Source organism: Vulpes vulpes, chromosome 6, assembly GCF_048418805.1.
Source record: "Vulpes vulpes isolate BD-2025 chromosome 6, VulVul3, whole genome shotgun sequence".
NCBI classification, from domain to species: domain Eukaryota; kingdom Metazoa; phylum Chordata; class Mammalia; order Carnivora; family Canidae; genus Vulpes; species Vulpes vulpes.
The window spans coordinates 87,388,292-87,409,790 of NC_132785.1; the positions used below are offsets into that span (position 1 = coordinate 87,388,292).

At 43.3% G+C, this 21,499-nt stretch overlaps 3 protein-coding genes across 3 annotated transcripts; 1 reads left to right on the top strand and 2 right to left on the bottom strand.

Annotated features, from left to right (window-relative positions):
- Positions 1 to 274: 274 nt before the first annotated feature.
- On the bottom strand, positions 275 to 678 carry RPL36AL (ribosomal protein L36a like). The gene has a single exon (XM_072761492.1). The coding sequence runs from the start codon at positions 676 to 678 to the stop codon at positions 358 to 360; it is 321 nt and encodes a 106-aa protein (XP_072617593.1). The 3' UTR covers positions 275 to 357.
- DNAAF2 (dynein axonemal assembly factor 2) lies at positions 275 to 15,864 on the bottom strand. The gene is made up of 4 exons (XM_026000748.2): positions 11,521 to 15,864; positions 8,138 to 8,281; positions 1,364 to 6,441; positions 275 to 709 (listed from the first exon to the last, which is right to left on the bottom strand). The coding sequence occupies exons 1-3, from the start codon at positions 13,333 to 13,335 to the stop codon at positions 5,941 to 5,943; spliced, it is 2,460 nt and encodes an 819-aa protein (XP_025856533.2). The 5' UTR covers positions 13,336 to 15,864; the 3' UTR covers positions 275 to 709; positions 1,364 to 5,940.
- On the top strand, positions 2,054 to 4,091 carry MGAT2 (alpha-1,6-mannosyl-glycoprotein 2-beta-N-acetylglucosaminyltransferase). The gene has a single exon (XM_026000749.2). It carries the CDS (start codon positions 2,054 to 2,056, stop codon positions 3,392 to 3,394), a length of 1,341 nt encoding a protein of 446 aa, XP_025856534.1. The 3' UTR covers positions 3,395 to 4,091.
- Positions 15,865 to 21,499: the final 5,635 nt, after the last annotated feature.

Consider the following 21,499-nt stretch of genomic DNA (forward strand, 5'->3'; position numbering starts at 1 on the left):
CATCTAACACATAAATTTGAAATTGACCAGAAAAAGTAAAGAAAGTAGTTTTTTCCCTGCTAATGTGATTTATCTCCATAACCTAGCTGTAAAGTTGGGAGTGAGACTCCTATATTCTTTATATATAAATGCAAAATTCCAATTTTGTGGAACTAAATATAAGAATTTGAGAAGAGGATAAATCTTAGTTCATTGACAAATTTGCTATCATTTCCCTAATTATGAATCACGTTAGGCATGTGATTCTATTTGGATTTCAAGAAAACACAAAATATTTGAGTAAAAGTATCACTGCATTTATTTTCAAATGCGTAATTCTTCTACAGCGTCAACATTTTCCTCTCAAAATCGCAAAGCTTAGAACTGGATCACTTGGCCTTTTCTCTTCTTATCTCCTCCCAGTTCGAAATGCTTGCATCTCTTAATGGCCAGCATCCTCTTGGACCTGCAGTTAGGTTCAACGCATTCAAGCCTCAGCACAATCTTCTTTGTGGTTTTAGCCTTCTTCCGGAAAATTGGCTTTGTCTGCCCACCATAGCCACTCTGCTTCCGATCATAGCGCCTCTTTCCCTGGGCATAAAGGGAATCCTTGCCCTTCTTATACTGGGTCACTTTGTGAGGCTGATGCTTTCCACACTTCTTACAGAAAGTCCTTCGGGTTTTGGGAACATTGACCATCTCTGCAGTGGCGTTGTCTGCACGACGAAAACTGGTGAAACATTTAAAATTACAGTAACAGACATTAAACATTTTGAATAAAGTGCTCTAAAAATTTAAGAAAACGTTACACTTATCAGTAATGTATAAACCCACCAAGTACTCCTTTTACATAGGAGTCAATACATAAACGTAAGAGTGCACGCCTTTTGGGAATGCTTGGGGCATTAATGGATTAGATTCACTAAAAATCCGCACGAGCAGCAGCACAGGGGCGCCCAGGAGACAGCTCCCCCTACAACCCGGGTCCTTCGGAGCTTGAGCGGTGGCGGTTACCCAGTTTCCTCTCCCGGAGACGGCCACCGTGGTGGACTCTTCCTCGCAGCCCCTTCCTCCCTGTTCTAGCTCCTGCGTATCCCGGCTCGGCTCGGCTCGGGTGCGGCCAGCGCTGCGGCCGCTGCAGTTCCTCCTTCGGCAACTGCCTAGTCTGGTTTCACTTTCCCTCCGAAGCGCCGTCACCCGTCAGCAGCCCTGAAGGCTGACGTGTCCTTAGTGTCTCCGGCCCACTAGCCGCCATTCGTGAGGAGCCCCTTCCGAGGGAGACGCCAGTCCTCTAAGTACCAAGCCAAGGCGGCGGGTGGGCCCCCCCCAGACTCAGAGCACCGGAGGCTCCCGCGGAGACCCCGGCGCTCCCGCCCCAGCTTACCGGGAAACTCGGCGTCCACCCGCCTCACCTCGCTTCGCTCGCGCCTCACAGGAAAGGGAAGACCAAGCGGAAGTAGGAACTGAGCGTGAGCGACAGTGCTACGGCCCAATAGGCAGCAGGCAGCGGCGGCCTGGCGTCTCCGGACGCGTCCGGGAAGCTCCAACCAGCGGCCCCAGGGGCGGGCCGGAGGGGTGTGGGCCCGAGGGCCGCGGCGCTCGGCGGGCCAGTCGCGGGTTGTCAGAACGGTCGCCGGCGGAGTGGGGCGAGGTTGCGTCGCTGGCTCTCGGCGGCCTGGGGCCCGCGTAAGGATGAGAGAGCAGAGGACGCAGGGCCGCTGGAGGCGCAGGTAACCCCGCGGGGGTGCGGTGGGGCCGCGGCGGGGCTTCTTCCGGGACCCGTGCTGAATGGAGAGGACCGAGGCGACGCCGAGCCGCGGCTCCTAGCGGCGGGGCCGCTGCCCGAGCTGCCGCTGCCAGGCGAGGATGTGGGGAGCCTGGGCGGCTCGGGGGAACTGAGACCCTTCGGGCCCCAGGACCCCCGGGACCCGAGATGAGTTAGCTGGGGCAGCCGCGGGGGCCAGTACCGACTGCTACAGGCCCAGGCGACGGCCACCACCCGCCCGCCCCTTCTGTGCAGAAGCCGCTAGCTCCTTTTCGCGCCCGCCCGCCCGCGCTCCCGGCCCTGGAGACCATGAGGTTCCGCATCTACAAGCGGAAGGTGCTGATCCTGACGCTCGTGGTGGCCGCCTGCGGCTTCGTCCTCTGGAGCAGCAATGGGCGACAAAGGAAGAACGAGGCCCTCGCCCCGCCGCTGCTGGACGCCGAGCCCGCGCGAGGTGCGGGCGGCCGGGGCGGGGACCATTCTGCGGTGTCCGTGGGCATCCGCCGGGTCTCCAACGAGTCGGCGGCTCCTCTGGTCCCGGCGGCCCCGCAGCCCGAGGCGGACAACCTGACGCTGCGGTACAGGTCCCTGGTGTACCAGCTGAACTTTGACCAGACGCTGAGGAATGTAGATAAGGCCGGCTCCTGGGCACCGCGGGAGCTGGTGCTGGTGGTCCAGGTGCATAACCGGCCCGATTACCTCAGACTGCTGCTGGACTCACTCCGAAAAGCCCAGGGCATTGACAACGTCCTCGTCATCTTTAGCCATGACTTCTGGTCCACAGAAATCAATCAGCTGATCGCTGGGGTGGATTTCTGTCCGGTTCTGCAGGTGTTCTTTCCTTTCAGCATTCAGTTGTACCCCAACGAGTTTCCAGGCAGCGACCCCAGAGATTGCCCCAGAGACCTGGAGAAGAATGCAGCTTTGAAGATGGGATGCATCAATGCTGAGTATCCCGACTCCTTTGGCCATTATAGAGAGGCCAAGTTCTCCCAAACCAAACACCACTGGTGGTGGAAGCTGCATTTTGTATGGGAAAGGGTCAAAGTTCTTCGAGACTATGCTGGCCTCATACTTTTCCTAGAGGAGGATCACTATTTAGCCCCAGACTTTTACCATGTCTTCAAAAAGATGTGGAAGTTAAAGCAGGAAGAGTGTCCTGAGTGTGATGTTCTCTCCCTGGGGACCTATACGGCCATTCGAAGTTTCCATGGCATTGCCGACAAGGTAGATGTGAAAACTTGGAAATCCACAGAGCACAATATGGGTCTAGCCTTGACCCGGGATGCCTATCAGAAGCTGATTGAGTGCACAGACACTTTCTGTACTTATGATGATTATAACTGGGACTGGACTCTTCAATATTTAACTGTATCTTGTCTTCCAAAGTTCTGGAAAGTGCTGGTTCCTCAGGTTCCTAGGATATTTCATGCTGGAGACTGTGGTATGCATCACAAGAAAACCTGTAAACCGTCCACCCAGAGTGCCCAAATTGAGTCACTCTTAAATAGTAACAAACAGTACTTGTTTCCAGAAACTCTAATTATCAGTGAAAAGTTTGTGGCAGCCATTTCCCCACCTAGGAAAAATGGAGGGTGGGGAGATATTAGGGACCATGAACTCTGTAAAAGTTATAGAAGACTGCAGTGAAAAATCACAATTACAAAAGCAAAAGTGACAGTCTTCTATTTTTGATATTTGTCCAAACAGAATATACAATTGAATAAAAGGGTTTAGAAACTGGTTTCTGCTTTAATACGGAAAAAAAAAAATTCTTGTAAAAGGTGTCCAAATATGGTAATCTTTTCCTTCGATGTCTGATTAAAATTTAAACACAAGTTTTCGAGAGTTGGGTTTTAAAGTTCAATCTGTATCTGCTAAAGGTAATCATTGTTAATTGGTAAAAGAAAAATTTTATTTAAATTGCATCTATTAATCTTTTTATCTGGAACTTTGTACACTTTTCGACTTTCAAAACTTATTTTAAGTACAGACTTTAAAAGTGTCTTAGCAGTAAAAAGTATTACAACGGAATTATTAGAGTATTAATGGAACAAAGCCCAATTTCACTCAACACGGTTACTAGGAAGGGATTACTTCACTGGTTTTATAATTCAAAAGTTATGTTTGTTAAACACCCTATCGGAAAAGACATTTTCAGTATTACAGATTCCTGTATTATTGTGTTAAGATTTGCCTGTGCTTTGGAACCTTCATAAAACACACTTTCTTTTGGAATGTATTTGATAAGAAAGTTTAAACACTGTTTTCACCTCAATGTAGAAATACAGTGGGTTTTTTTTTCCTTTAGTGCTGCCAAAATAAAATACTCATTTTTGCATAAAAAGGTTCCCAGTTATTTTGCAGAATAAATTTTGTTGACTCTTTACACCAAAATTCAGTGAAGGTATTCTAGAAGTTTTAAAGTTTACATCTTCATATGAACTATTTGTGTATCATATTCATATAAACTGTGTTTGAAATAAAGAAAACCCCACTCTTGACAATGCATTCCCTTTGGAAGAAACTGGCTTTCAAATTGGCCAGGCACAGATAATGAACAATAAAAAGCTGCTGTGTAAGTGAATACAGCCTAAATTGTTTTCAAAAGCGAGAAATGATAGAAAGTTCAGTCATGCCAAAGTGAAACCTATTCTAGTGCCAATTTATTTTTAACTGAAATCATACTTTTTAAAAGGACATGGTAAATAATAGGGAACATGCTTAATATTTATTCCATATTTAATGTGGAAGTTTAATTGCTTGCATTCAATCAGAAATTACTCAGTCTAATTTCTGTGTAGCTATGACATCATTTCAGTTTAAGAATATTGTGTATTAAATGGACAATTTTGAAATTATTTCATCAAATAAGAGTCCTATTATGGTTGAGAAATGCATATGGTCGTTGTAGGTGGAACAAATAATTCTTTTGCTTTATGAGCTACCTTTATATTCCCCTCACAGCCCAATCTCGTTCCAGATTTTATAGGGGTTATAAATGTAAATCAGGATGAATTGCCAGGCTTTGTACTAACTTGGTGCTCTGAAAGAGCTAGTTCAAAGAACTAGAGAAATTAGTTAATTTCCAGGATGAACTTAGGCCAGAGGTTTGAATTAGTAGCTCTTTTGAATCAGAAATAGGTGCGTCAGCTCATGGCTTTGGGGTCAGCGATTAGATCAACAAAAAATTTCCTTTCTACATTTTCTTTCATGCCGCACTAAAAATTTTTGTGAGAAAAAGTCTATTTGGATTTTCTCCTGGCCTCCAATAAAAATATTAACTTAGCCACTGTTAAGATATATTATCTGCTGCCCTTTCTTAGATATTACAAAAGAAACTGATGAAAACACTGGCTTTTTTGGTCCATTTTCATGTTCTAAAATTCATAAACGTAGGGGTGTCTGGCTGGCTCAGTCGGTGGAATGTGCAACTCTTGCTCTCAGGGTTGTAAGTTCGAGCCCCATGTTTGGATGTAGAGATTCCTTAAAAGCTTTTAAAAAAATTCATAAATGTATTCTGTAAAACCAAGAAAGGTCTTAATACTGTAACTTCCAAAAACATCTTTCAAGAAGTTGAATTTTCAAAGGCATCACTATATAACTTTATTTTGTGTGTGTGTGACACACCTAATACAGTTGAAGCAAAAATACTAAATATTATTCATTGTATTTGTATTGTGATTGGATGATTAGTATTTGTTAGTAAAGTTCTAAGAACCTATTTCAAGCATAAATATATCCTATTTAGTGAAACATAAATGCACAGTTTTGAGATTCTACCCCCTACACACACATACTGATTTCTAATTAATTGCATTCTTGAGAATTACTTTTTGTAACAGACACAACTTAGTGAATATTTACTTTGAAACTTTATTAAAGTAATGGTAAACAAAAGAAGCCAAAAACAAACAAGCAAATATATACAAGTTGTATTAAAACTAAATGTTTAACTGTCCATTAGAAAAAATATACATCAGAGGAATCACAAAAATCCCTGTAATTAAGGAAACTTTGTATAAACTCTACATGCAAAAAAATAAGTATCTCCAGTTTCCCCATTAGAGTCAAAATTGCAAATTTTAATTTTATATTTTCTTGAATACTTCAAGATAGTAGTTAACAGGAAGATCATCTATTTTAAGTCTAAAAAATTTTTACTCATAACTTTTAAGCTCTAAAATTATATAGAATTAATCCAAGTCATATAGCAAAGAATTATGAAAACTGAATGCACATTGAGTCACATGATCTTTAATAAACTGCACACTACCGTCCTGTGTATTGATTTCTCTTATGTTACTGAGACCAGGTAAATTGTGCACTGTAGTTTTGTTTAGTAATGAAGATCGGTCATCTCCATTTAATTCCTTCTCTTCTGTTATTACTGGTTCTTTTAAATCATCTTTTTCCTCATTTGGGTAAACAAGACTTTTTTCTTTTATAAATTCAGGTTCCATTTTTGACTCAGGTTGCTGAGACTTTCCAAATACCATGTGAGAAACATCAAGAGATCCTTGTTGCAAGCATACAACCGAACCACAACTGTCTGTTTCTAGTACTTTATCTGCTATAGATGAATCAGAATCAGTTGTTGAGGTGGCAGGATGTTCTCTATTTTCAGTTAGATGACTTCCTTCATTGACTTTTTCATCCTTTTCATGAAGCTGCTCAGAGTTACTACATTCTTGCAACTATGTCAAGAGAAACAACAAATTAAGAATCTTTGAAAAAAATAAATTAAATTGTAGTACTCCCTCGAAATGGTTTTTTTTTTTTTAAGTTGTGAGGTGCTTGAGTGGCTCAGTGGGTTAAGCATCTGCCTTCGGCTCAGGTCATGATCCCAGGGTCCTGGGACTGAGCCCCATGTTGGGCTCCTTCCCCAGTGAGGAGCTTGTGTCTCCCTCTCCTTCTGCCCTGCCCCCTGCTCGTATATGCTCGCTCTCGCTCTCTGTCTCGCTCGCTCTCTCTGTCTCTCGTAAATAAATAAGTAAACTCTTTAAGAAAAAAAAGTTGTTAGGGAACAATGCTTGCAGATCTGCAGATAGGCTCCCAGGCTTCCCCCTCAAAGTCCTCTTCCAGATGCTGCCAGTTCTTTTTTAACAATACAGACAGTGCAAACCTGGCACTAATTCTTGATTAATTCCTTTCAATGACTTCTTATCTCCTTCAGAATAAAATAATCCTGGCCTATAAACCCTTTAGTATTCACTCTTATAAAGACGTTCTTGAATTTCTTAAATTTTCTTAAATTTCTGTAATTCTCCAGAGCCACTCTCTCCCCAATTCATATATATAAGTCAATTGTGCTAGTTAGTAAATAATTTCTGTGTCCAATACTGAAGACTAAAAATAACCAAACTTAAGGTTCAACTAGAAAGAATGAGCAAACTGAATCACATAGCTCCTTCCCATGGTTTGAGAGTCAAAAAGACTTGTCTCTAGAGTAGGACTCCAACTTCCCAAATGTTAGTTTCCCTGTTCCTCAGTGGAAAGTTATTTCCGGATTTAATGAGATATTTGTGAAAATGAACCACAACATTTTGGCACATAATAAAATACATGCGAAAAAGGTCTTTACTCGGGATCCCTGGGTGGCGCAGTGGTTTGGCGCTTGCTTTTGGCCCAGGGCGCGATCCTGGAGACCCAGGATCGAATCCCACATCAGGCTCCCGGTGCATGGAGCCTGCTTCTCCCTCTGCCTGTGTCTCTGCCTCTCTCTCTCTCTCTGTGTCTATCATAAATAAATAAAAATTAAAAAAAAAAAAAAAAAAAAAGAAAACGTGAATTTAAAAAAAAAGAAAAAAGGTCTTTACTCCTCTTGTCTTCCCAGCCATTCTGTACGTTTTTTTCATTTTTAATATATTTTATTTTTTTAAATTTTTTTTAAAATTTATTTATGATAGTCACAGAGAGAGAGAGAGGCAGAGACACAGGCAGAAGGAGAAGCAGGCTCCATGCAGGGAGCCTGACGTGGGATTCGATCCTGGGTCTCCAGGATCTCGCCCTGGGCCAAAGGCAGGCACCAAACCGCTGCGCCACCCAGGGATCCCCTCATTTTTAATATATTTTAAAAAGATTTTATTTACTTATTCATGAGAGACACACAGAGAGAGTCAGAGACATAGGCAGAGGGAGAACCAGTCTCCCCAGCAGGGAGTCTGATATGGGACTTGATCCTGGGATCCCAGGATCACGCCCTGAGGCAAAGACAGACGCTCAACCACTGAGCCACCCAGGTGTCCCCATTCTGAACATTTAATTTCACTGAGCCACCCAGGTGTCCCCATTCTGAACATTTAATTTAAAGTTATGCTATCAAGAAATCAAAAATTTTCTGTCAGGCTTTAACCTTGTCCTAAATCACTACAAAGGCCACCAAATCCTTACCTTAGCATGAATATGAATCTTACTTTCAGTAACCTCAAGAACTTCAATTAATGGTGGGGTTAAAGTCATTGGCTGATCAAGTGGAGGGCTCGGGACCTTTTCAAGAACCTCATCGACATTTTCTTCATTGACAAATAGCCTTTCCTAAAATAAAAAGAGACAAAATATTCTGCTTTATAGGTCATTCTTGACACAGTTGATCTAAAAACAGCTCATACAAGTTCATACTTCAGGATTATACTTTGAAAATATTTAATGTTATTCTGATGCTGTCTTGGCAGAAGAAAACTGTATTGTACAGAGCAGTAATAATAGCAATAGTATATACATACAGAAGAGCCTAAAAGAAAAAAGTCTTAGTTCCTTCTGTTAAGTCTTTGTTAACAATCTGAGATAATCGTACTTACAAATGGTATTTTCCTCTCCTTTTTTTCTCTTAATATTTTATTAGAAGAATAACATCATCTCTAGAGCTATAAATACAGTTGCAGATATAAAATGTAATTTAATTTTAGAATACTTCCTAATGAGATAGCTAATAAATATATAGGACAGAATTCATTCAAATCTTGTGACCAGTTTGCCTTTTAGTTCTTAGCCAGTCAAGAGCCAAATATACTATTTAAGAGATGTATATTCTATTTTTACACATTGAGATAATCCATTGTGACACTAGCATATAGCTATTTATAAGAATGAGGCAGATTTCAAGAGGATGACATGGAAAGATTTCCAAACTATAATTAGGAAACGCATAAATCACTTTCGCCAGATTCCCAAACACAAACCAACTTGTGCATATGCATGTCAAGTGAATATAGGTATATAGTTAGGATGTTGAAGGGATAACCATATTTAAAATTCATAAAATCAGTTTAATGTTGCCCAAAATAAAAGTACTTCCATAAAAATAAATTACCAAATAGTTCATCATTTAGTCCAAATAGGAGGGCAAAATCAGAAAGAGACAAGTTTAAGGTTCTCTTACATTAAACAGTATTTAAACTTAAGAACACCTACTGTGAACGCTGGGTACAGAAAAATCTTACATTTGGAGTAATTTCCTCGCTATTACTTTAAAGTCCAGAACAACTGTATTAGAGAAATATCCCCCAATTAAATCATTTCTAAGGTTCCTGCCTCTGGAAAAGACACATTAACTGCACAAAAATAACCAAATACTTTGGTTTTTAGTTAGCCCACGGAAAAATGATGTTTATAATAGAAATGGTTATGATTAAAACAAAGTATTTGCATAAAGTTGCCTATCCTGATGACTGATTTTACTCTTACAGGATTCTGAATTTAGTGGTCCTAAAGCTCTAGGAAAATTTCCAGTGAATATTTAGGACTTTATAAATCTATTTTTTTGTTGTTGTTTTATAAATATTTTGTACTTGTTTATGTGTAAAGTAACAATTCTGACCTTGACAGTCACAAATCAGTCTCTTTAAAATTATTTTCATATAATACATATAATCATTATATATGTCTATCCACCCGTTACTCTTGTGATTTTTTTAAAATTTTACTTTAATATTTAGATCCTACCGTGAAATATAAAGACAAATAACTGATTATTATGGTCCCATCAGCCTTACCAAATGTGATGATTAATGAAGTAATTATAAACCTATTTCAGGTATCAAAGATAGAAAACACATTTGCCCTAATCCCATTTTGGTCTAGTTTCTTTGGTAAAATAAGGTTAGTCTTCTAGAAAATCAAATTAAAATAATAGCCTTTAGGTATTCTTTCAATTGCTTATCCATAAAACTTTCTTCCCAGTTTTTAAGTTACTTTTACATTTATTAAAACAATTACAGGGGCACCTGGCTAGCTCAGTCCAAGGAACATGCAATTCGATCTCCCATAGTGAGTTTGAATCCCATGACGGGGAGAAGGGTAGAGATTACTCAAACTTTAGAAATTAATAGATAAATAAAACAATTCTAGAAAATGACTGCCCTTTCCTAAATTTCCCCCTTCTCATAATATAAACAGATAGTCAACTTCATATTCTCACAAAGTATCTTACTTCACCCTGGCTATTTATTTACCATTTGGGAGAGTTTCAAATTAATCACTTCTCACAGAACATACCCCTCATAAAGTGGAACTTATTATCAAGTATCTAAGAAAATCACAGGAAGGAGTGAAAATTTCTTGCAAGTTAAAGCCCAAGGCTAAAAACTTAATTCTCAACATATATATATAATCTGTGCAACTAGTTTCATTTCTGGGAACTTAACCCTTGAATCTGTTAAAAGCTAAAAAAAAAAAAAAAAATTACATGTAACACTGATACATATCTCAATGAAAACCACCAATTGTTAATTTATGAGTTTTAAAAAGTTTCTTAGAACTTAAAATTCACAAAGTTTAAAAAAAAATTATCAAGAGGGGTGCCTGAGTGGCTCAGCAGGTTGAGGCACTGACTCTTGATTTCTGCTCATGTCCAGGTGTCTAGTCCTGGGGTGAGCTCAGCTTAGGCTCCTGCTCAGCAGGGGACGTCTGCTTCTCTCTCTCTCTCCCTCTGCCCCCCTCCCTTTAAAAAAATTTTTTTAAAGATTTTATTTATTTATTCATGAGAAACACAGAGAGAGAGAGAGAGGCAGAGACACAGGCAGAGGGAGAAGCAGGCTCCATGCAGGGAGCCCGATGTGGGACTCGATCCCGGGACTGGATTCCGGGACTCCAGGATCACGCCCTGCGCCGAAGGCTGGCGTTAAACCGCTAAGCCACCCAGGGATCCCCTGCACCATCACCCCCTTTGCATCAATCAATCAATCAATCAATTCTTTTGAAAAAGTCCATAGTACTGGAGTACTGAATCTGAAATTCAAGAACTCCAATAACCTAAAAAGTATAGTAGCAACTAAAATAGAACACACTATTCATGCAAATTATGTCCTAAGTAAACTAGGTAATGCTCAGCCCTAAGTTCTGGAGTACCTGCCCACAGAGATGTAGCTGATCTTGATGTTAACGTTAACAAGTATGTATACAGTTGATCTTTCAACAACAGAGGGTTTAGGGGAACCGACCCCCACAGTTGAAAAATCCACCTACTACTTCTGACACCTCCAAAGCTTAACGACTAATAGCCTACTGTTGACTGGATGCCTTACCTATAACAGTCCATTAACGCATATTTTGTATGTTGTATCATATACTGTATTCTTATGTGTAGAGAAAAAAATGTTTTTAAGAAAATCATGAGAAAATACATTTATAGTATTGTCCTGTATTTATCAAAAAGTTCTGCTTATTTAGTGGATCCAGGCAGTTCCAACCTGTGTTGTTCCAGGGTCGATTATAAGAGCAAATTTTAAAAGGGGGGTGGAATCTTTAAACATAAAGAGTCTAGAAAGAACTGTTACCTCCAAAGAATCCTTGTTTAAACCATAATACCACTCTCTCCAAGGTCCATGGCACTCTGGAGATTTGGCCAGTTCTATCACCGCATTGTTTGGAGAAATACTAGCCACAGGTTCTCTGGTACTCAATTTATTCTCCGGAGCGAATTGCAAAAAGAAGGAATAATAAACTAAGTCTTGGGTGGAGAAGCATAATTTGTACCGGCAGGGGCTCACATCCCCTTGAAGACTTTGCGGCTGGATCCGAGGCACTTGAATTAGCAGGGTCAGGAATTCTTCATCCTGATTACACTGCAAAGGAGGACACAGAGGTTCCCCGCCGCGGGTCCCAGGACCACCCATGGCTCGGTCCGAGGGCTCCCGGGCCGCGTCCTCCCCGATCGCGCGCGTCTCGGCCCTGAGAGCTCCACGCGCGCTGCCCCTTCCTGCAGACCCCCTGTCACGGTTCCCGGACGCGGTCCGAGGGGAGCCTCCTCCTCCGTCCCCGGGGGAGTCTCCTGCTACGGAAGGCGGCTCCTCCTCGATGCCCGCTGTCCGCCCCGCTCGCTCGTCCCAGTCCCGCTCCTCGGGCTCGGAGACGGGCCCCTCCGCAGCGGCGTCCGCGGCCCCCGGAGGCCTGCAGTCGCGGCCACAGCTGCCGGCGCCAGCCCCCGCCGGGCCCACCGCCCCCTCGCGAGCGGAAGCGCACGCCGAGCCGTCAGTTCCGGCCGCGCGGACGGCCTCTTCCGGCGCTGCGGCTGGCTCCGGGCGCGCGGCGGGGAGCGCCACGGGGAGCGTGACCACCAGCTGTCGCCGGGCCTTGTTGAACTGCGCCCTGCCGCGGCTGTCGTCCACCGGGTACGGCAGCGACAGCCGCAGCCGGTAGTCCGGCTTCCTGGAGTCGAGGCACAGCCGCTTTCCCGTCACCTCGAGCGCCGCCTGCTCGGCCGAGCGCAACAGCGGCAGCTCGATGGTGACCACCAGCTCCCGGGGCACCGGGCTGGGGGCCGAGTCCCGGCAGCAGCGGTAATCCTGGAGGTCCACGTGGTGGCGCTGCACCACGCTGTAGCGAGGCTCCGTGGGGGCGGGGTGCAGGACCGCCTCCGGCGGGGAGGGCGCCCGGGGCCGGGGGACCTCTGAGCTCCCGGCCACCGCCGGGCTCCGGTAGGGGTAGGGGAAATCGGGGAGAGGGCTCTCCGGCTCCCCCTCGGGCCGGGCCGGGACGCCCCCGGGGAGCGGCGTGCGCAGCACGGCGGCCTCCGGAGTCCCCTTGTACTTGATCTTCAGGGTCTTGGCATTCCTGCAGTCCAGCTTCACCCCGAACTGCTTCTCGACGGCGTCCAGGGCCGTGGCGTCCAGCATCTGGCGGAAGCGCTCGTGGCGCCGGGCCAGCGCGAGCGCATTGGGGTGGAAGACGACGTCGTAGACCATGTAGCGGGTGCCTCGGCCCCCCGCGTACTCGCGGCCGGGGGCCAGGCTGTAGGGCAGGGACCACTGGCTGCCGGCCGCCGCGCCGCTGGGGCCCGGCCGGCCGCTGGGCGCGCCCACCAGCGCGTTGCTACACACGTTCACGAAGCAGCGCCCGGCGCCGTCGAGGCTGGTGCGCAGGACGTGACCCGGCTGCGGGTGCACGAACCGAACGTCCACTCCGCGTTCACGCTCCAGCGCGGTGATCTCCGCCTCGTAGCGCCGCCGGTTCTCCGGGTCCGTGAGCTCCTCGGCGTACTCGGTGAACATTCGCCGGAACTCGGGGTCCTGGAAGGCCGAGGTGAGCCGCTGGACCTCCTCTCCGCTCAGGTCCAAGTCCTCCAGCGGCGACGAGGCTGCCGCCTTGGCCATGCCGCGCCCGGGCCGGGGGGAGAGCGACCCGAGACCAGCTGGATGGGACGCGTCGTGGAGGCGCTGCTCTGCGAGAGTGGGGCGGCCGAGTTCCGTAACCGCCGGCGAGAGCAGCGAGCTTAGGGCAGCGCGTGGGCGTTGCCATAGTGACACCGCCAGCAGCAGGGAGGAGGGGCGGGAATTGGAGAGGGATGGTGAAGTGCCACAATAGCCTCCGAGTTTCCTCAAATCAACCAACTACTCTACTCACTGCGTTTTTAGACACCTGTGCCATGGGGCAATTACTTTTGCAGAATCACTGTCGTAGTAACTGTAATTTCCAGCATTTATGAACGTTATTCACCAGCTGTAACTCAAGTTTAAGCTTGCCTACACTTTTTACTTTACCAAACCAACATTTCAGTTTTCTGGCCATTTCACCAATTTGCCCTATAACAACTCACATTTGGGGCAAGGGATATGGGCAGGCTATTCATAAGTAGCCAATGATTAATAAACATACAAGGCTTTTTTTTTTTAAGTTTATTCTTTTTAGTAATCTCCACATCAAACCTGGGGCTGGAACTCAGGACCCTGAGATCGAGAGTTGCATGTCTCTCTGACTGAGCCAACCAGGCACCCCGAGACTTTAATAACAAAAATGCAAATGTAAGATCCGACATATTACCTATCTGAATGGTAAAGGCTGTTTTTACAATTACTGTATTTCCTTGGTGGTAGTACATCCTTCCTAGAGAATAGCTGGCTATTCTTTAGAAGGTACATGCTTCTTTCATCTAGCAATTTCAAGTCTAAGACTGTGCTCAAGGCAACATTTCCCATGATTTTAAAGGCTTGGGAAAAATCCAAGAATTCAGTAATGGGACTGGGTGAGCAGATTTTGATACAGCCACACAGTGGGATTTTATGCATTCAGAGGTGATGTTCTAGAATAATATTTATTGACTTAGGTAGTTATTAATTGGTAGTTGTTAAATACAGTGATTGTTTTTTTGTTCTCACTTTGTTGAAACTTTCATCAGCATTGCACACCTTTGATGTTGGCATTACCTCAGTGACAAGACACTTTCCAGGTTTCTCTCCTACTTCTTCAGACACCAGACACTATATAGTCTGTTTTGCGGGTGTCTGCCTCTGTTCCACTTCTAAGTGGAACTGCCTCAAGGCTGGGACCCTATCTCTTCTCCATGTACAGTCTCTCCTTCACAAATATATTTATACTCACAAATACCAAGGCTGGGACCCTATCTCTTCTCCATGTACAGTCTCTCCTTCACAAATATATTTATACTCATAAATTCCAGGCTGGTATCTCCAGTTGCCCATTTGAGGTCTCCATTTCAATGATTGAATGTTTATGTCCTTCAGGTTTGAACTCTAACTCCTTTCCCAACCTCTGCCCTCCTCTTATGATCTCTTGGCTGAATTCAAAACAGTTGACTGCCCCCTCTTTGAAACATATTTTACTCTTGGTTTAAAGAACTCCATCCATGCTCTCCCATTTTCCTCCTTTGCTTGTTCCTCTCCTGCCAGTTCTCTAAATGTAGGAGTCACCAAAAGTTTGCTCATCAGCCCTCCTAATTGTACTTCTTCCCAGATGATCCTATTCAGGCTCACAGCTTGAAATGTCATCTAAGTTCAGATTCATTCTTCCATCAGATACTGCACATTTGCTGCATCTACAACCTATATAGGTAAGCCACTATTCTAGGCACTGGAACCAAACAAAATCGTGTTCCAAGGATGTAAAGCAGCTGGCACTCTCGAATGCTGGAAGTGTCTATTGGATGGATCACTTTAGAAAACTTCTCTTGACTTTAGTGTGTATCTCATAACTAAGGAATTCTACTCCTAGATATATAACCAGTAGAAACATATACCCCAGGCATCTGGATGGCTCAGTGGTTGAGTGCCTGCCTTTGGCTCAGGTCATCCCAGGGTCCTGGGATAGAGTCCCACATCAAGCTCCCTTCGGCAAGCCTGCTTCTGCCTCTCTCTAGGTCTCTCATGAATAAATAAACAAAATATTTTTTTAATAAAACCAAAACACATATCCTTGTCAAAAGACATATGCTAGCATTTGCATATTTACAGTAGCACTATTTGTAATAAACTGTAGAAACTACCCAAATTTTCATCAACAGTAGGATGGACAAATAAAATGTATACATCCACAAAATGGACATGAATGAAGTGTGGACAAATGTTACCAACAAGGTTGTATGAAAGAAACCAGATGCAAAATAATACACCTGTATGGTTCCATTATACAATACGCAAAGCTTGTCAAAGTAAATCTGCTAGAAATCAGGTTAGTGATTATCCTTTTGAGAGGGAGTGGGCTATTGTGATTGGAGGGCAGCAGGAACAAGTTTCTGGGGTGAGGGTAATATTCTGATTCTTAATCTTGGTATTGCTAATAGGATGTGCAGTTTGTGAAAATTCATTGAGCTGTATACACTGATGATAGGGGACTTGTATGAATGTATCTTATAATCCAGTATAAAAGTCTTTGAATGTACTTGTAAAAAAAAATCCTTGCCTTCATGGATCTCATGTGGGATGAGCCTAGTGACTTCAAAATTTTATCTCCAGTCACACCTAACCTCTGAGCTCTAGGCTCATGCCATTGCCTACTAGATACCTCCACCTGGATGTGTGAGGTATCTAGTAGGCAAATTTCTTCAAATAGAAATTTTTTTTTAAGATTTTATTTTTAAATAATCTCTACATCCAGCGTGGATCTCAGACTCTAAACCCAGAGATCAAGAGTTGCAGGCTCTATTGACTGAGCCAGCCAGGCACCCCTCCAAATAGAAATCTTGACTTTTTTTTTCCCCTTTCAAACCTGTTATTTCCCCAGCCTCAGTAAATACTACAGTCCACCCAGCTGCTTAAGCCTACTGTGTGTCATCCTTGATTCCTCTTTCCCCCACCCTGTACCACTATTCAGTTACCAAGGCTTGTGGTCTCTTGTTACACACCCCAAATACATCCCCAGCTTCCATTTCTGGTCTGGGCCCCTGAATTGTCTCCATCGCAGACTTCTGTAGTAGTTTCTTGATTCGTCTCTTCAGCTCTTCCCTTCTTACAAGCTCTTCTCCGCACAGTAACCTTAGTGATCTTGAAAACCAGATCTGCTGAATGCCTTTCAGTAACCCCACATCCCAATTTCTTAGTTGTGCCTATAAGGCCATCATTGATCCCTAGCCGTCTCCATACTCAACCCCTGGATCATTACACCTTGGCCTCCATGACAACTTCCATTGCTCCTGGGGAGCCTGTACACAGGCCCTTGAATCTCAAGAACTTAAATGTCACTTTAGTGGCTCTCTGTGACATCTCTTTCCCATTTCCAACTCCCCATCTAAATTTGCCCATTGTTTTTATTTTCATCATGGTTCACATTTGCTGTTTGAAGGTACACAAATGACCTTGCCTTTCTTATTTACCACTGGATTCCTCCCTACCTGGAACATGTTAGGTCCTCATATATTTAATGAATGAATATAATACAGTAAATAAAATAAGTTCAGTATGTATAGTATGATCCCAAATTCTTTTTTTTTTTAACCCAAGATACTTTTTTAGGAAAAAATGTATTTGTAGAGAAAAATCTGGAAGGATACATACCAAAATAGTAACATTATCTCTGGTGGTGGAACTGCAGGTCATTAAAACTTCTTATGATTACTTGTATCTCTTAATTTTTCTAAACTATGAACTTGTTTATTAATAAAAAATTTAAAAATAACCTGTCATTTAGGTCTCAAAGATTTATATCTGAAGTGGCTTTGAGGCATAAAGATGACTTCTAGGTCTTTAAAACATGTGACAGATGCATAGAACTTTGCACCCTTCTCTGTTAATCCTGATGGTCAGTGAACATAACCAGTGATTGGTTTCAGCATAAGTTACCTTTATAACCTCAAAGTTTCATCCTAAAGGCATTTCCAAATATAAACACATCATAGTACACATATGACAACAGACTACACCTGGCTGTTTAGAAATGAGAATGACCTTCAGAGTTCCTGAACCCCGTGAAATTATGTGTGTCCGTGTGCTCCTATATGTGGATTTTTCTGATTAGAGGTCCCTCCCTTAAGCTTTCATTAGATCTTCTAAGAAAGGTTCATCCCCCATGACCCCCACTCCCCACCACCCCACTGCCAAATTTTACGTTTGTGACAGGCCCTTTCCCAAAGGAAGCTACTTGATAAAAGACAGTATGGCATTATGGAAAAGCCCTGGTGCTCAAAACACATCTCTTGCCTAAAATATATCCAATGAGGAAAGGCTATCCTTATTAAAATATGAATGCCTTTTGGGTGAGAAGGATGTGAATATTCAGGCCCATAGTTCTTTATCTTATCTTTCAACAAATACTGCAACTGGGATCTTTTTTTTTTTAAAGCTTTTATTTATTTATTCATAAGAGACAGAGAGGCAGAGACACAGGCAGAGGGAGAAGCAGGCTCCACACAAGGAGCTCGATGTGGGACTTGATCCGATCCTGGGATCACACCATCCTGGGATCACACCGAGGCGAAGGCAGACACTCAACTGCTGAGCCACCCAGGCATCCCCTCCCCGCCCTTTTTAAAAGTAAACTCTACCCCCAACATTGGGACTCCGACTCAGGACGCCTAGATCAAGACTCTCATGCTCTTCCAACGGAGTCAGCCAGGTACCCCACAACTGGGATCTTTTTCAATGCCAGCAAGAAGACTTCCCTTTGGGAAGTAGAGGTCCAAAGTGGATGGCCTAACAGCTACTGAAGTGACTGAAGCTCTGATAGAACATGCCAACCTCTGACTGGCACAGAACGGAAACAACAGTATCCTGAAGCGATACTTAACACTGGAATTTTCTGTCTGCTATGACCTATTAATTTTAACCCACTGATGAGTTCAACCGTCAGTTTCAAACAGAGCTCTAGGGATCCCTAAGTGGCTCAGTGGTTTAGCACCTGCCTTTGGCCCGGGGCATGGTCCTGGAGTCCCGGGATCGAGTCCCGCGTAGGGCTTCCTGCATGGAGCCTGCTTCTCCCTCTGCCTCTCTATTTCTCTCTCTATGAATAAATATTTAAAAATAATAAATTAGATAGATAGATAGATAGATAGATAGATAGATAGAAAGAACAGAGCTCTAGATAGATGATCTTGTATACCTTCCGTAATGTGGTACAAGAATTACTGTTCAGTAAGGAAATGGAGAGGAGACCATATGATATGGAGCCAGCTTGGCTCTGACCTATACCAGCTGTGTGACCTTGGCAACTTATTTAACCTCCCTGTACCTGTTTTCTTCATGTACAAATTAAAGGTAATGGTGACCCAGTAGGGATTAAATTGCACAGTGAATAATCAACACTTAGCACAGTGCCTAGCATGGTCAATGTTAACAGTACATTAAAGCATTAGAGCAGGGCAGCCCAGGTGGCACAGCGGTTTAGCGCCACCTGCAGCCCAGGGCATGATCCTGGAGACCCAGGATCGAGTCCCACGTCAGGCTCCCTGCATGGTGCCTGTGTCTCTGCCTCTCTCTCTCTCTGTCTCTTTGAATGAATGAATGAATGAATGAATGAATGAATGAATGAATGAATAAAGCATTAGAGCAGTGGTTTACAACCTCAGTCCAAACCTGACCCTCTGTTTTATTCAGAAGACGGGTCTAAAAATGAAGCCCCAAGTATCAAGAACAATAAAAGTGGAGCCTTACTGGTTGCATATCAAGGGTGGCCTACACAGAAAACACACGAATGTGCACAGGGTCAGTATAGAAACATTCTGAGGTTCCTGGGGTGGCTAAGTGGTTGAGCGTCTGCCTTTGGCTCAGGTCATGATCCTGGGGTCCCCAGACTGAGTCTCACATGGACTCTCTGCAGGGAGCCTGCTTCTCCCTCTGCCTAAGTCTCTGCCTCTCTCTCTGTGTCTCTCTCATGAATAAATTTAAGTTAAAAAAAAAAAAAAAAGAATCGAAACATTCCGTTTTAATCTTACCTGTCTGCTCTGAGCATTCCCTACCATTAGAAGAGGACATAGAACATTACACAACAGATTTCAGTGAATGATTGGGACTCAACTCCTCTTACTTAATAGGTATATTTTATAGAACGAAAGATTGAGTTCCTGTGCTTATAAGGCAGAGAAAGCAATTTTCGTGGGCACAGTCCAGACTGTAATCATGTCTTCATTAATACAGATTGTGATTTAAATCATCGCTAAATGAAAAGTTAGGATGCTTTACCTCAAATTCAGATTTCTCCAAAATGGTCACCTAGGCTGGGCTTCCCACATGACTGACTGCAACTGGCTGAAGCAGAACAGCAGGCCCGTGGGTACACCTGTGTTCCAGTCTGCCCTTTCGTGCACCTGTGTGTTCCAGTCTGCATTTCCTGTGGTTTCCCCATATGAGACCAAGTATTGGTTTTCTCACAGTAGAGAAATCTGACCCACGCCTGTCTCCTTGTGTGATCCCCCTGGACCCTGTTGTAAGGTGCACCTTCATGACAGTGCCTCATACTCAGATTTCTGGCAGTGAGGTCAGCCATGCTACAGCTGATTAAGCACCAAGTCAAGGAACACACCACCTCCCTGATTTTCCCCAAAACAGAAGTGCAGGATACCCTCCCAGTGCTGCTCCTCTGCTGCCCCATCTTTCAGACTTCTGCTTTTCATTTCCGGACGATGCAGATTCCCACTCGGTTCTAGTTCCTGTCTTAGTCTAACACTTACTGCCTGGTCCTGGGAACTTACCTGCTTGTAGTTGACTGCCTTGCTTCATTTTCACTTCACCTTGCTAAGTCTTAAATGCACCCTGTCTTTCTAGCCACTAAATATAAAAAGATCTAAAAAAGCTCATCTTGAGAAACAAATCACTGAGGGGAACACTTTGTATCAATTTCCATTTATAACTTCCTACCCGTCATCTTTCATATTTAGCTCTGGTTCTCATAACTGGGCCAACAACCTTGAAATGTTTATTTCACTACCACTTTCTAGGCCCAGATTGTAAATTTTCCAAGCAACATAGCTTTTGAACTTATGCCTTGATTTCATCTTTAACGGTTTCTAGGCTATTCTTTTTTTTTTTTTTTTAAGAATTTTATTTTATTTTATTTATGATAGTCACAGAGAGAGAGAGAGAGGCAGAGACACAGGCAGAGGGAGGAGAAGCAGGCTCCATGCACCGGGAGCCCGACGTGGGATTCGATCCCGGGTCTCCAGGATCGCGCCCTGGGCCAAAGGCAAGCGCTAAACCGCTGCACCACCCAGGGATCCCTTTCTAGGCTATTCTTAAAATTAAAACTCAGTCTTGCTCTTGCAACATCAGAACTAATGTTCTCCCCAAATTTTCCATCTTCAAACCGCTTCTCAAATTACCACTTCACCCTTAACTACTAACTCACTTATCACTACATTCAGATTAAATTCCATTGAGAAATCTTCCCTTCAATATGTCATTTTTATTTCTTATCAGTCTCTCTTCCCCCAAAAAGCTAATTTCCTTTCAAAGACATGTCTTCCAATCCAGGCTCTTTGTAATAATAAGATTACTCCTATATTTGAGACATTCTTTGTACCCCTAACAACTTCTGTCTGTCATTCAGTTTCATTTCTAGGCTATTACTACAATGCTGTAAACTAAAAGACAAGTAAGGGGATGGTATTAAGTAATCACATCCAAATAGCAAAACATGGTGCTTCAAAATAAACTGTGTCTACTAAATGTAAAATCAATGGGGACTCTGTGTTCTTAAATCTCCAGTCCCAAAAGATAATTATGAAGTGATTAGCTTAGTAATATCCTGACACAAAGGTTTTCACTATCACTAGAATAAATTCTGTGACTTGAAATTTAAACAGTTTGAAAATTGCTGAATTAGGATTCTTATGGTGATAAAAATCTAAGTCAGACTAAAATAAGGATTCAGAAAATCTTAAATACTTGTATTTTTCTTAAAATGAATATTAACATATGGCTAATCTAGAAATAATGAAACTTCAGTTTTTAAACATAAATGTATAATCAGAATTAGACCTTCGTGCATACTTTCTATTAAGACAATACAGAAAATATTTTTGCTGTAAAACTTTGTAGTGTACCATGTTTATTATAACTTAATACCAAAATTTCATAAAATACATTTTTAAGAGCA

Bases quoted from the DNA above. Each gene is read 5' to 3' on its own strand.
- RPL36AL (XM_072761492.1), bottom strand. From the start codon at position 678: ATGGTCAATGTTCCCAAAACCCGAAGGACTTTCTGTAAGAAGTGTGGA.
- MGAT2 (XM_026000749.2), top strand. From the start codon at position 2,054: ATGAGGTTCCGCATCTACAAGCGGAAGGTGCTGATCCTGACGCTCGTG.
- DNAAF2 (XM_026000748.2), bottom strand. From the start codon at position 13,335: ATGGCCAAGGCGGCAGCCTCGTCGCCGCTGGAGGACTTGGACCTGAGC. The intron at 8,282-11,520 runs GTAACAGTTCTT...TTTTTATTTTAG, and splicing joins TAAACAAGGATTCTTTGGAG to GAAAGGCTATTTGTCAATGA. The intron at 6,442-8,137 runs GTAAGGATTTGG...CTCTTGACATAG, and splicing joins AGATTCATATTCATGCTAAG to TTGCAAGAATGTAGTAACTC.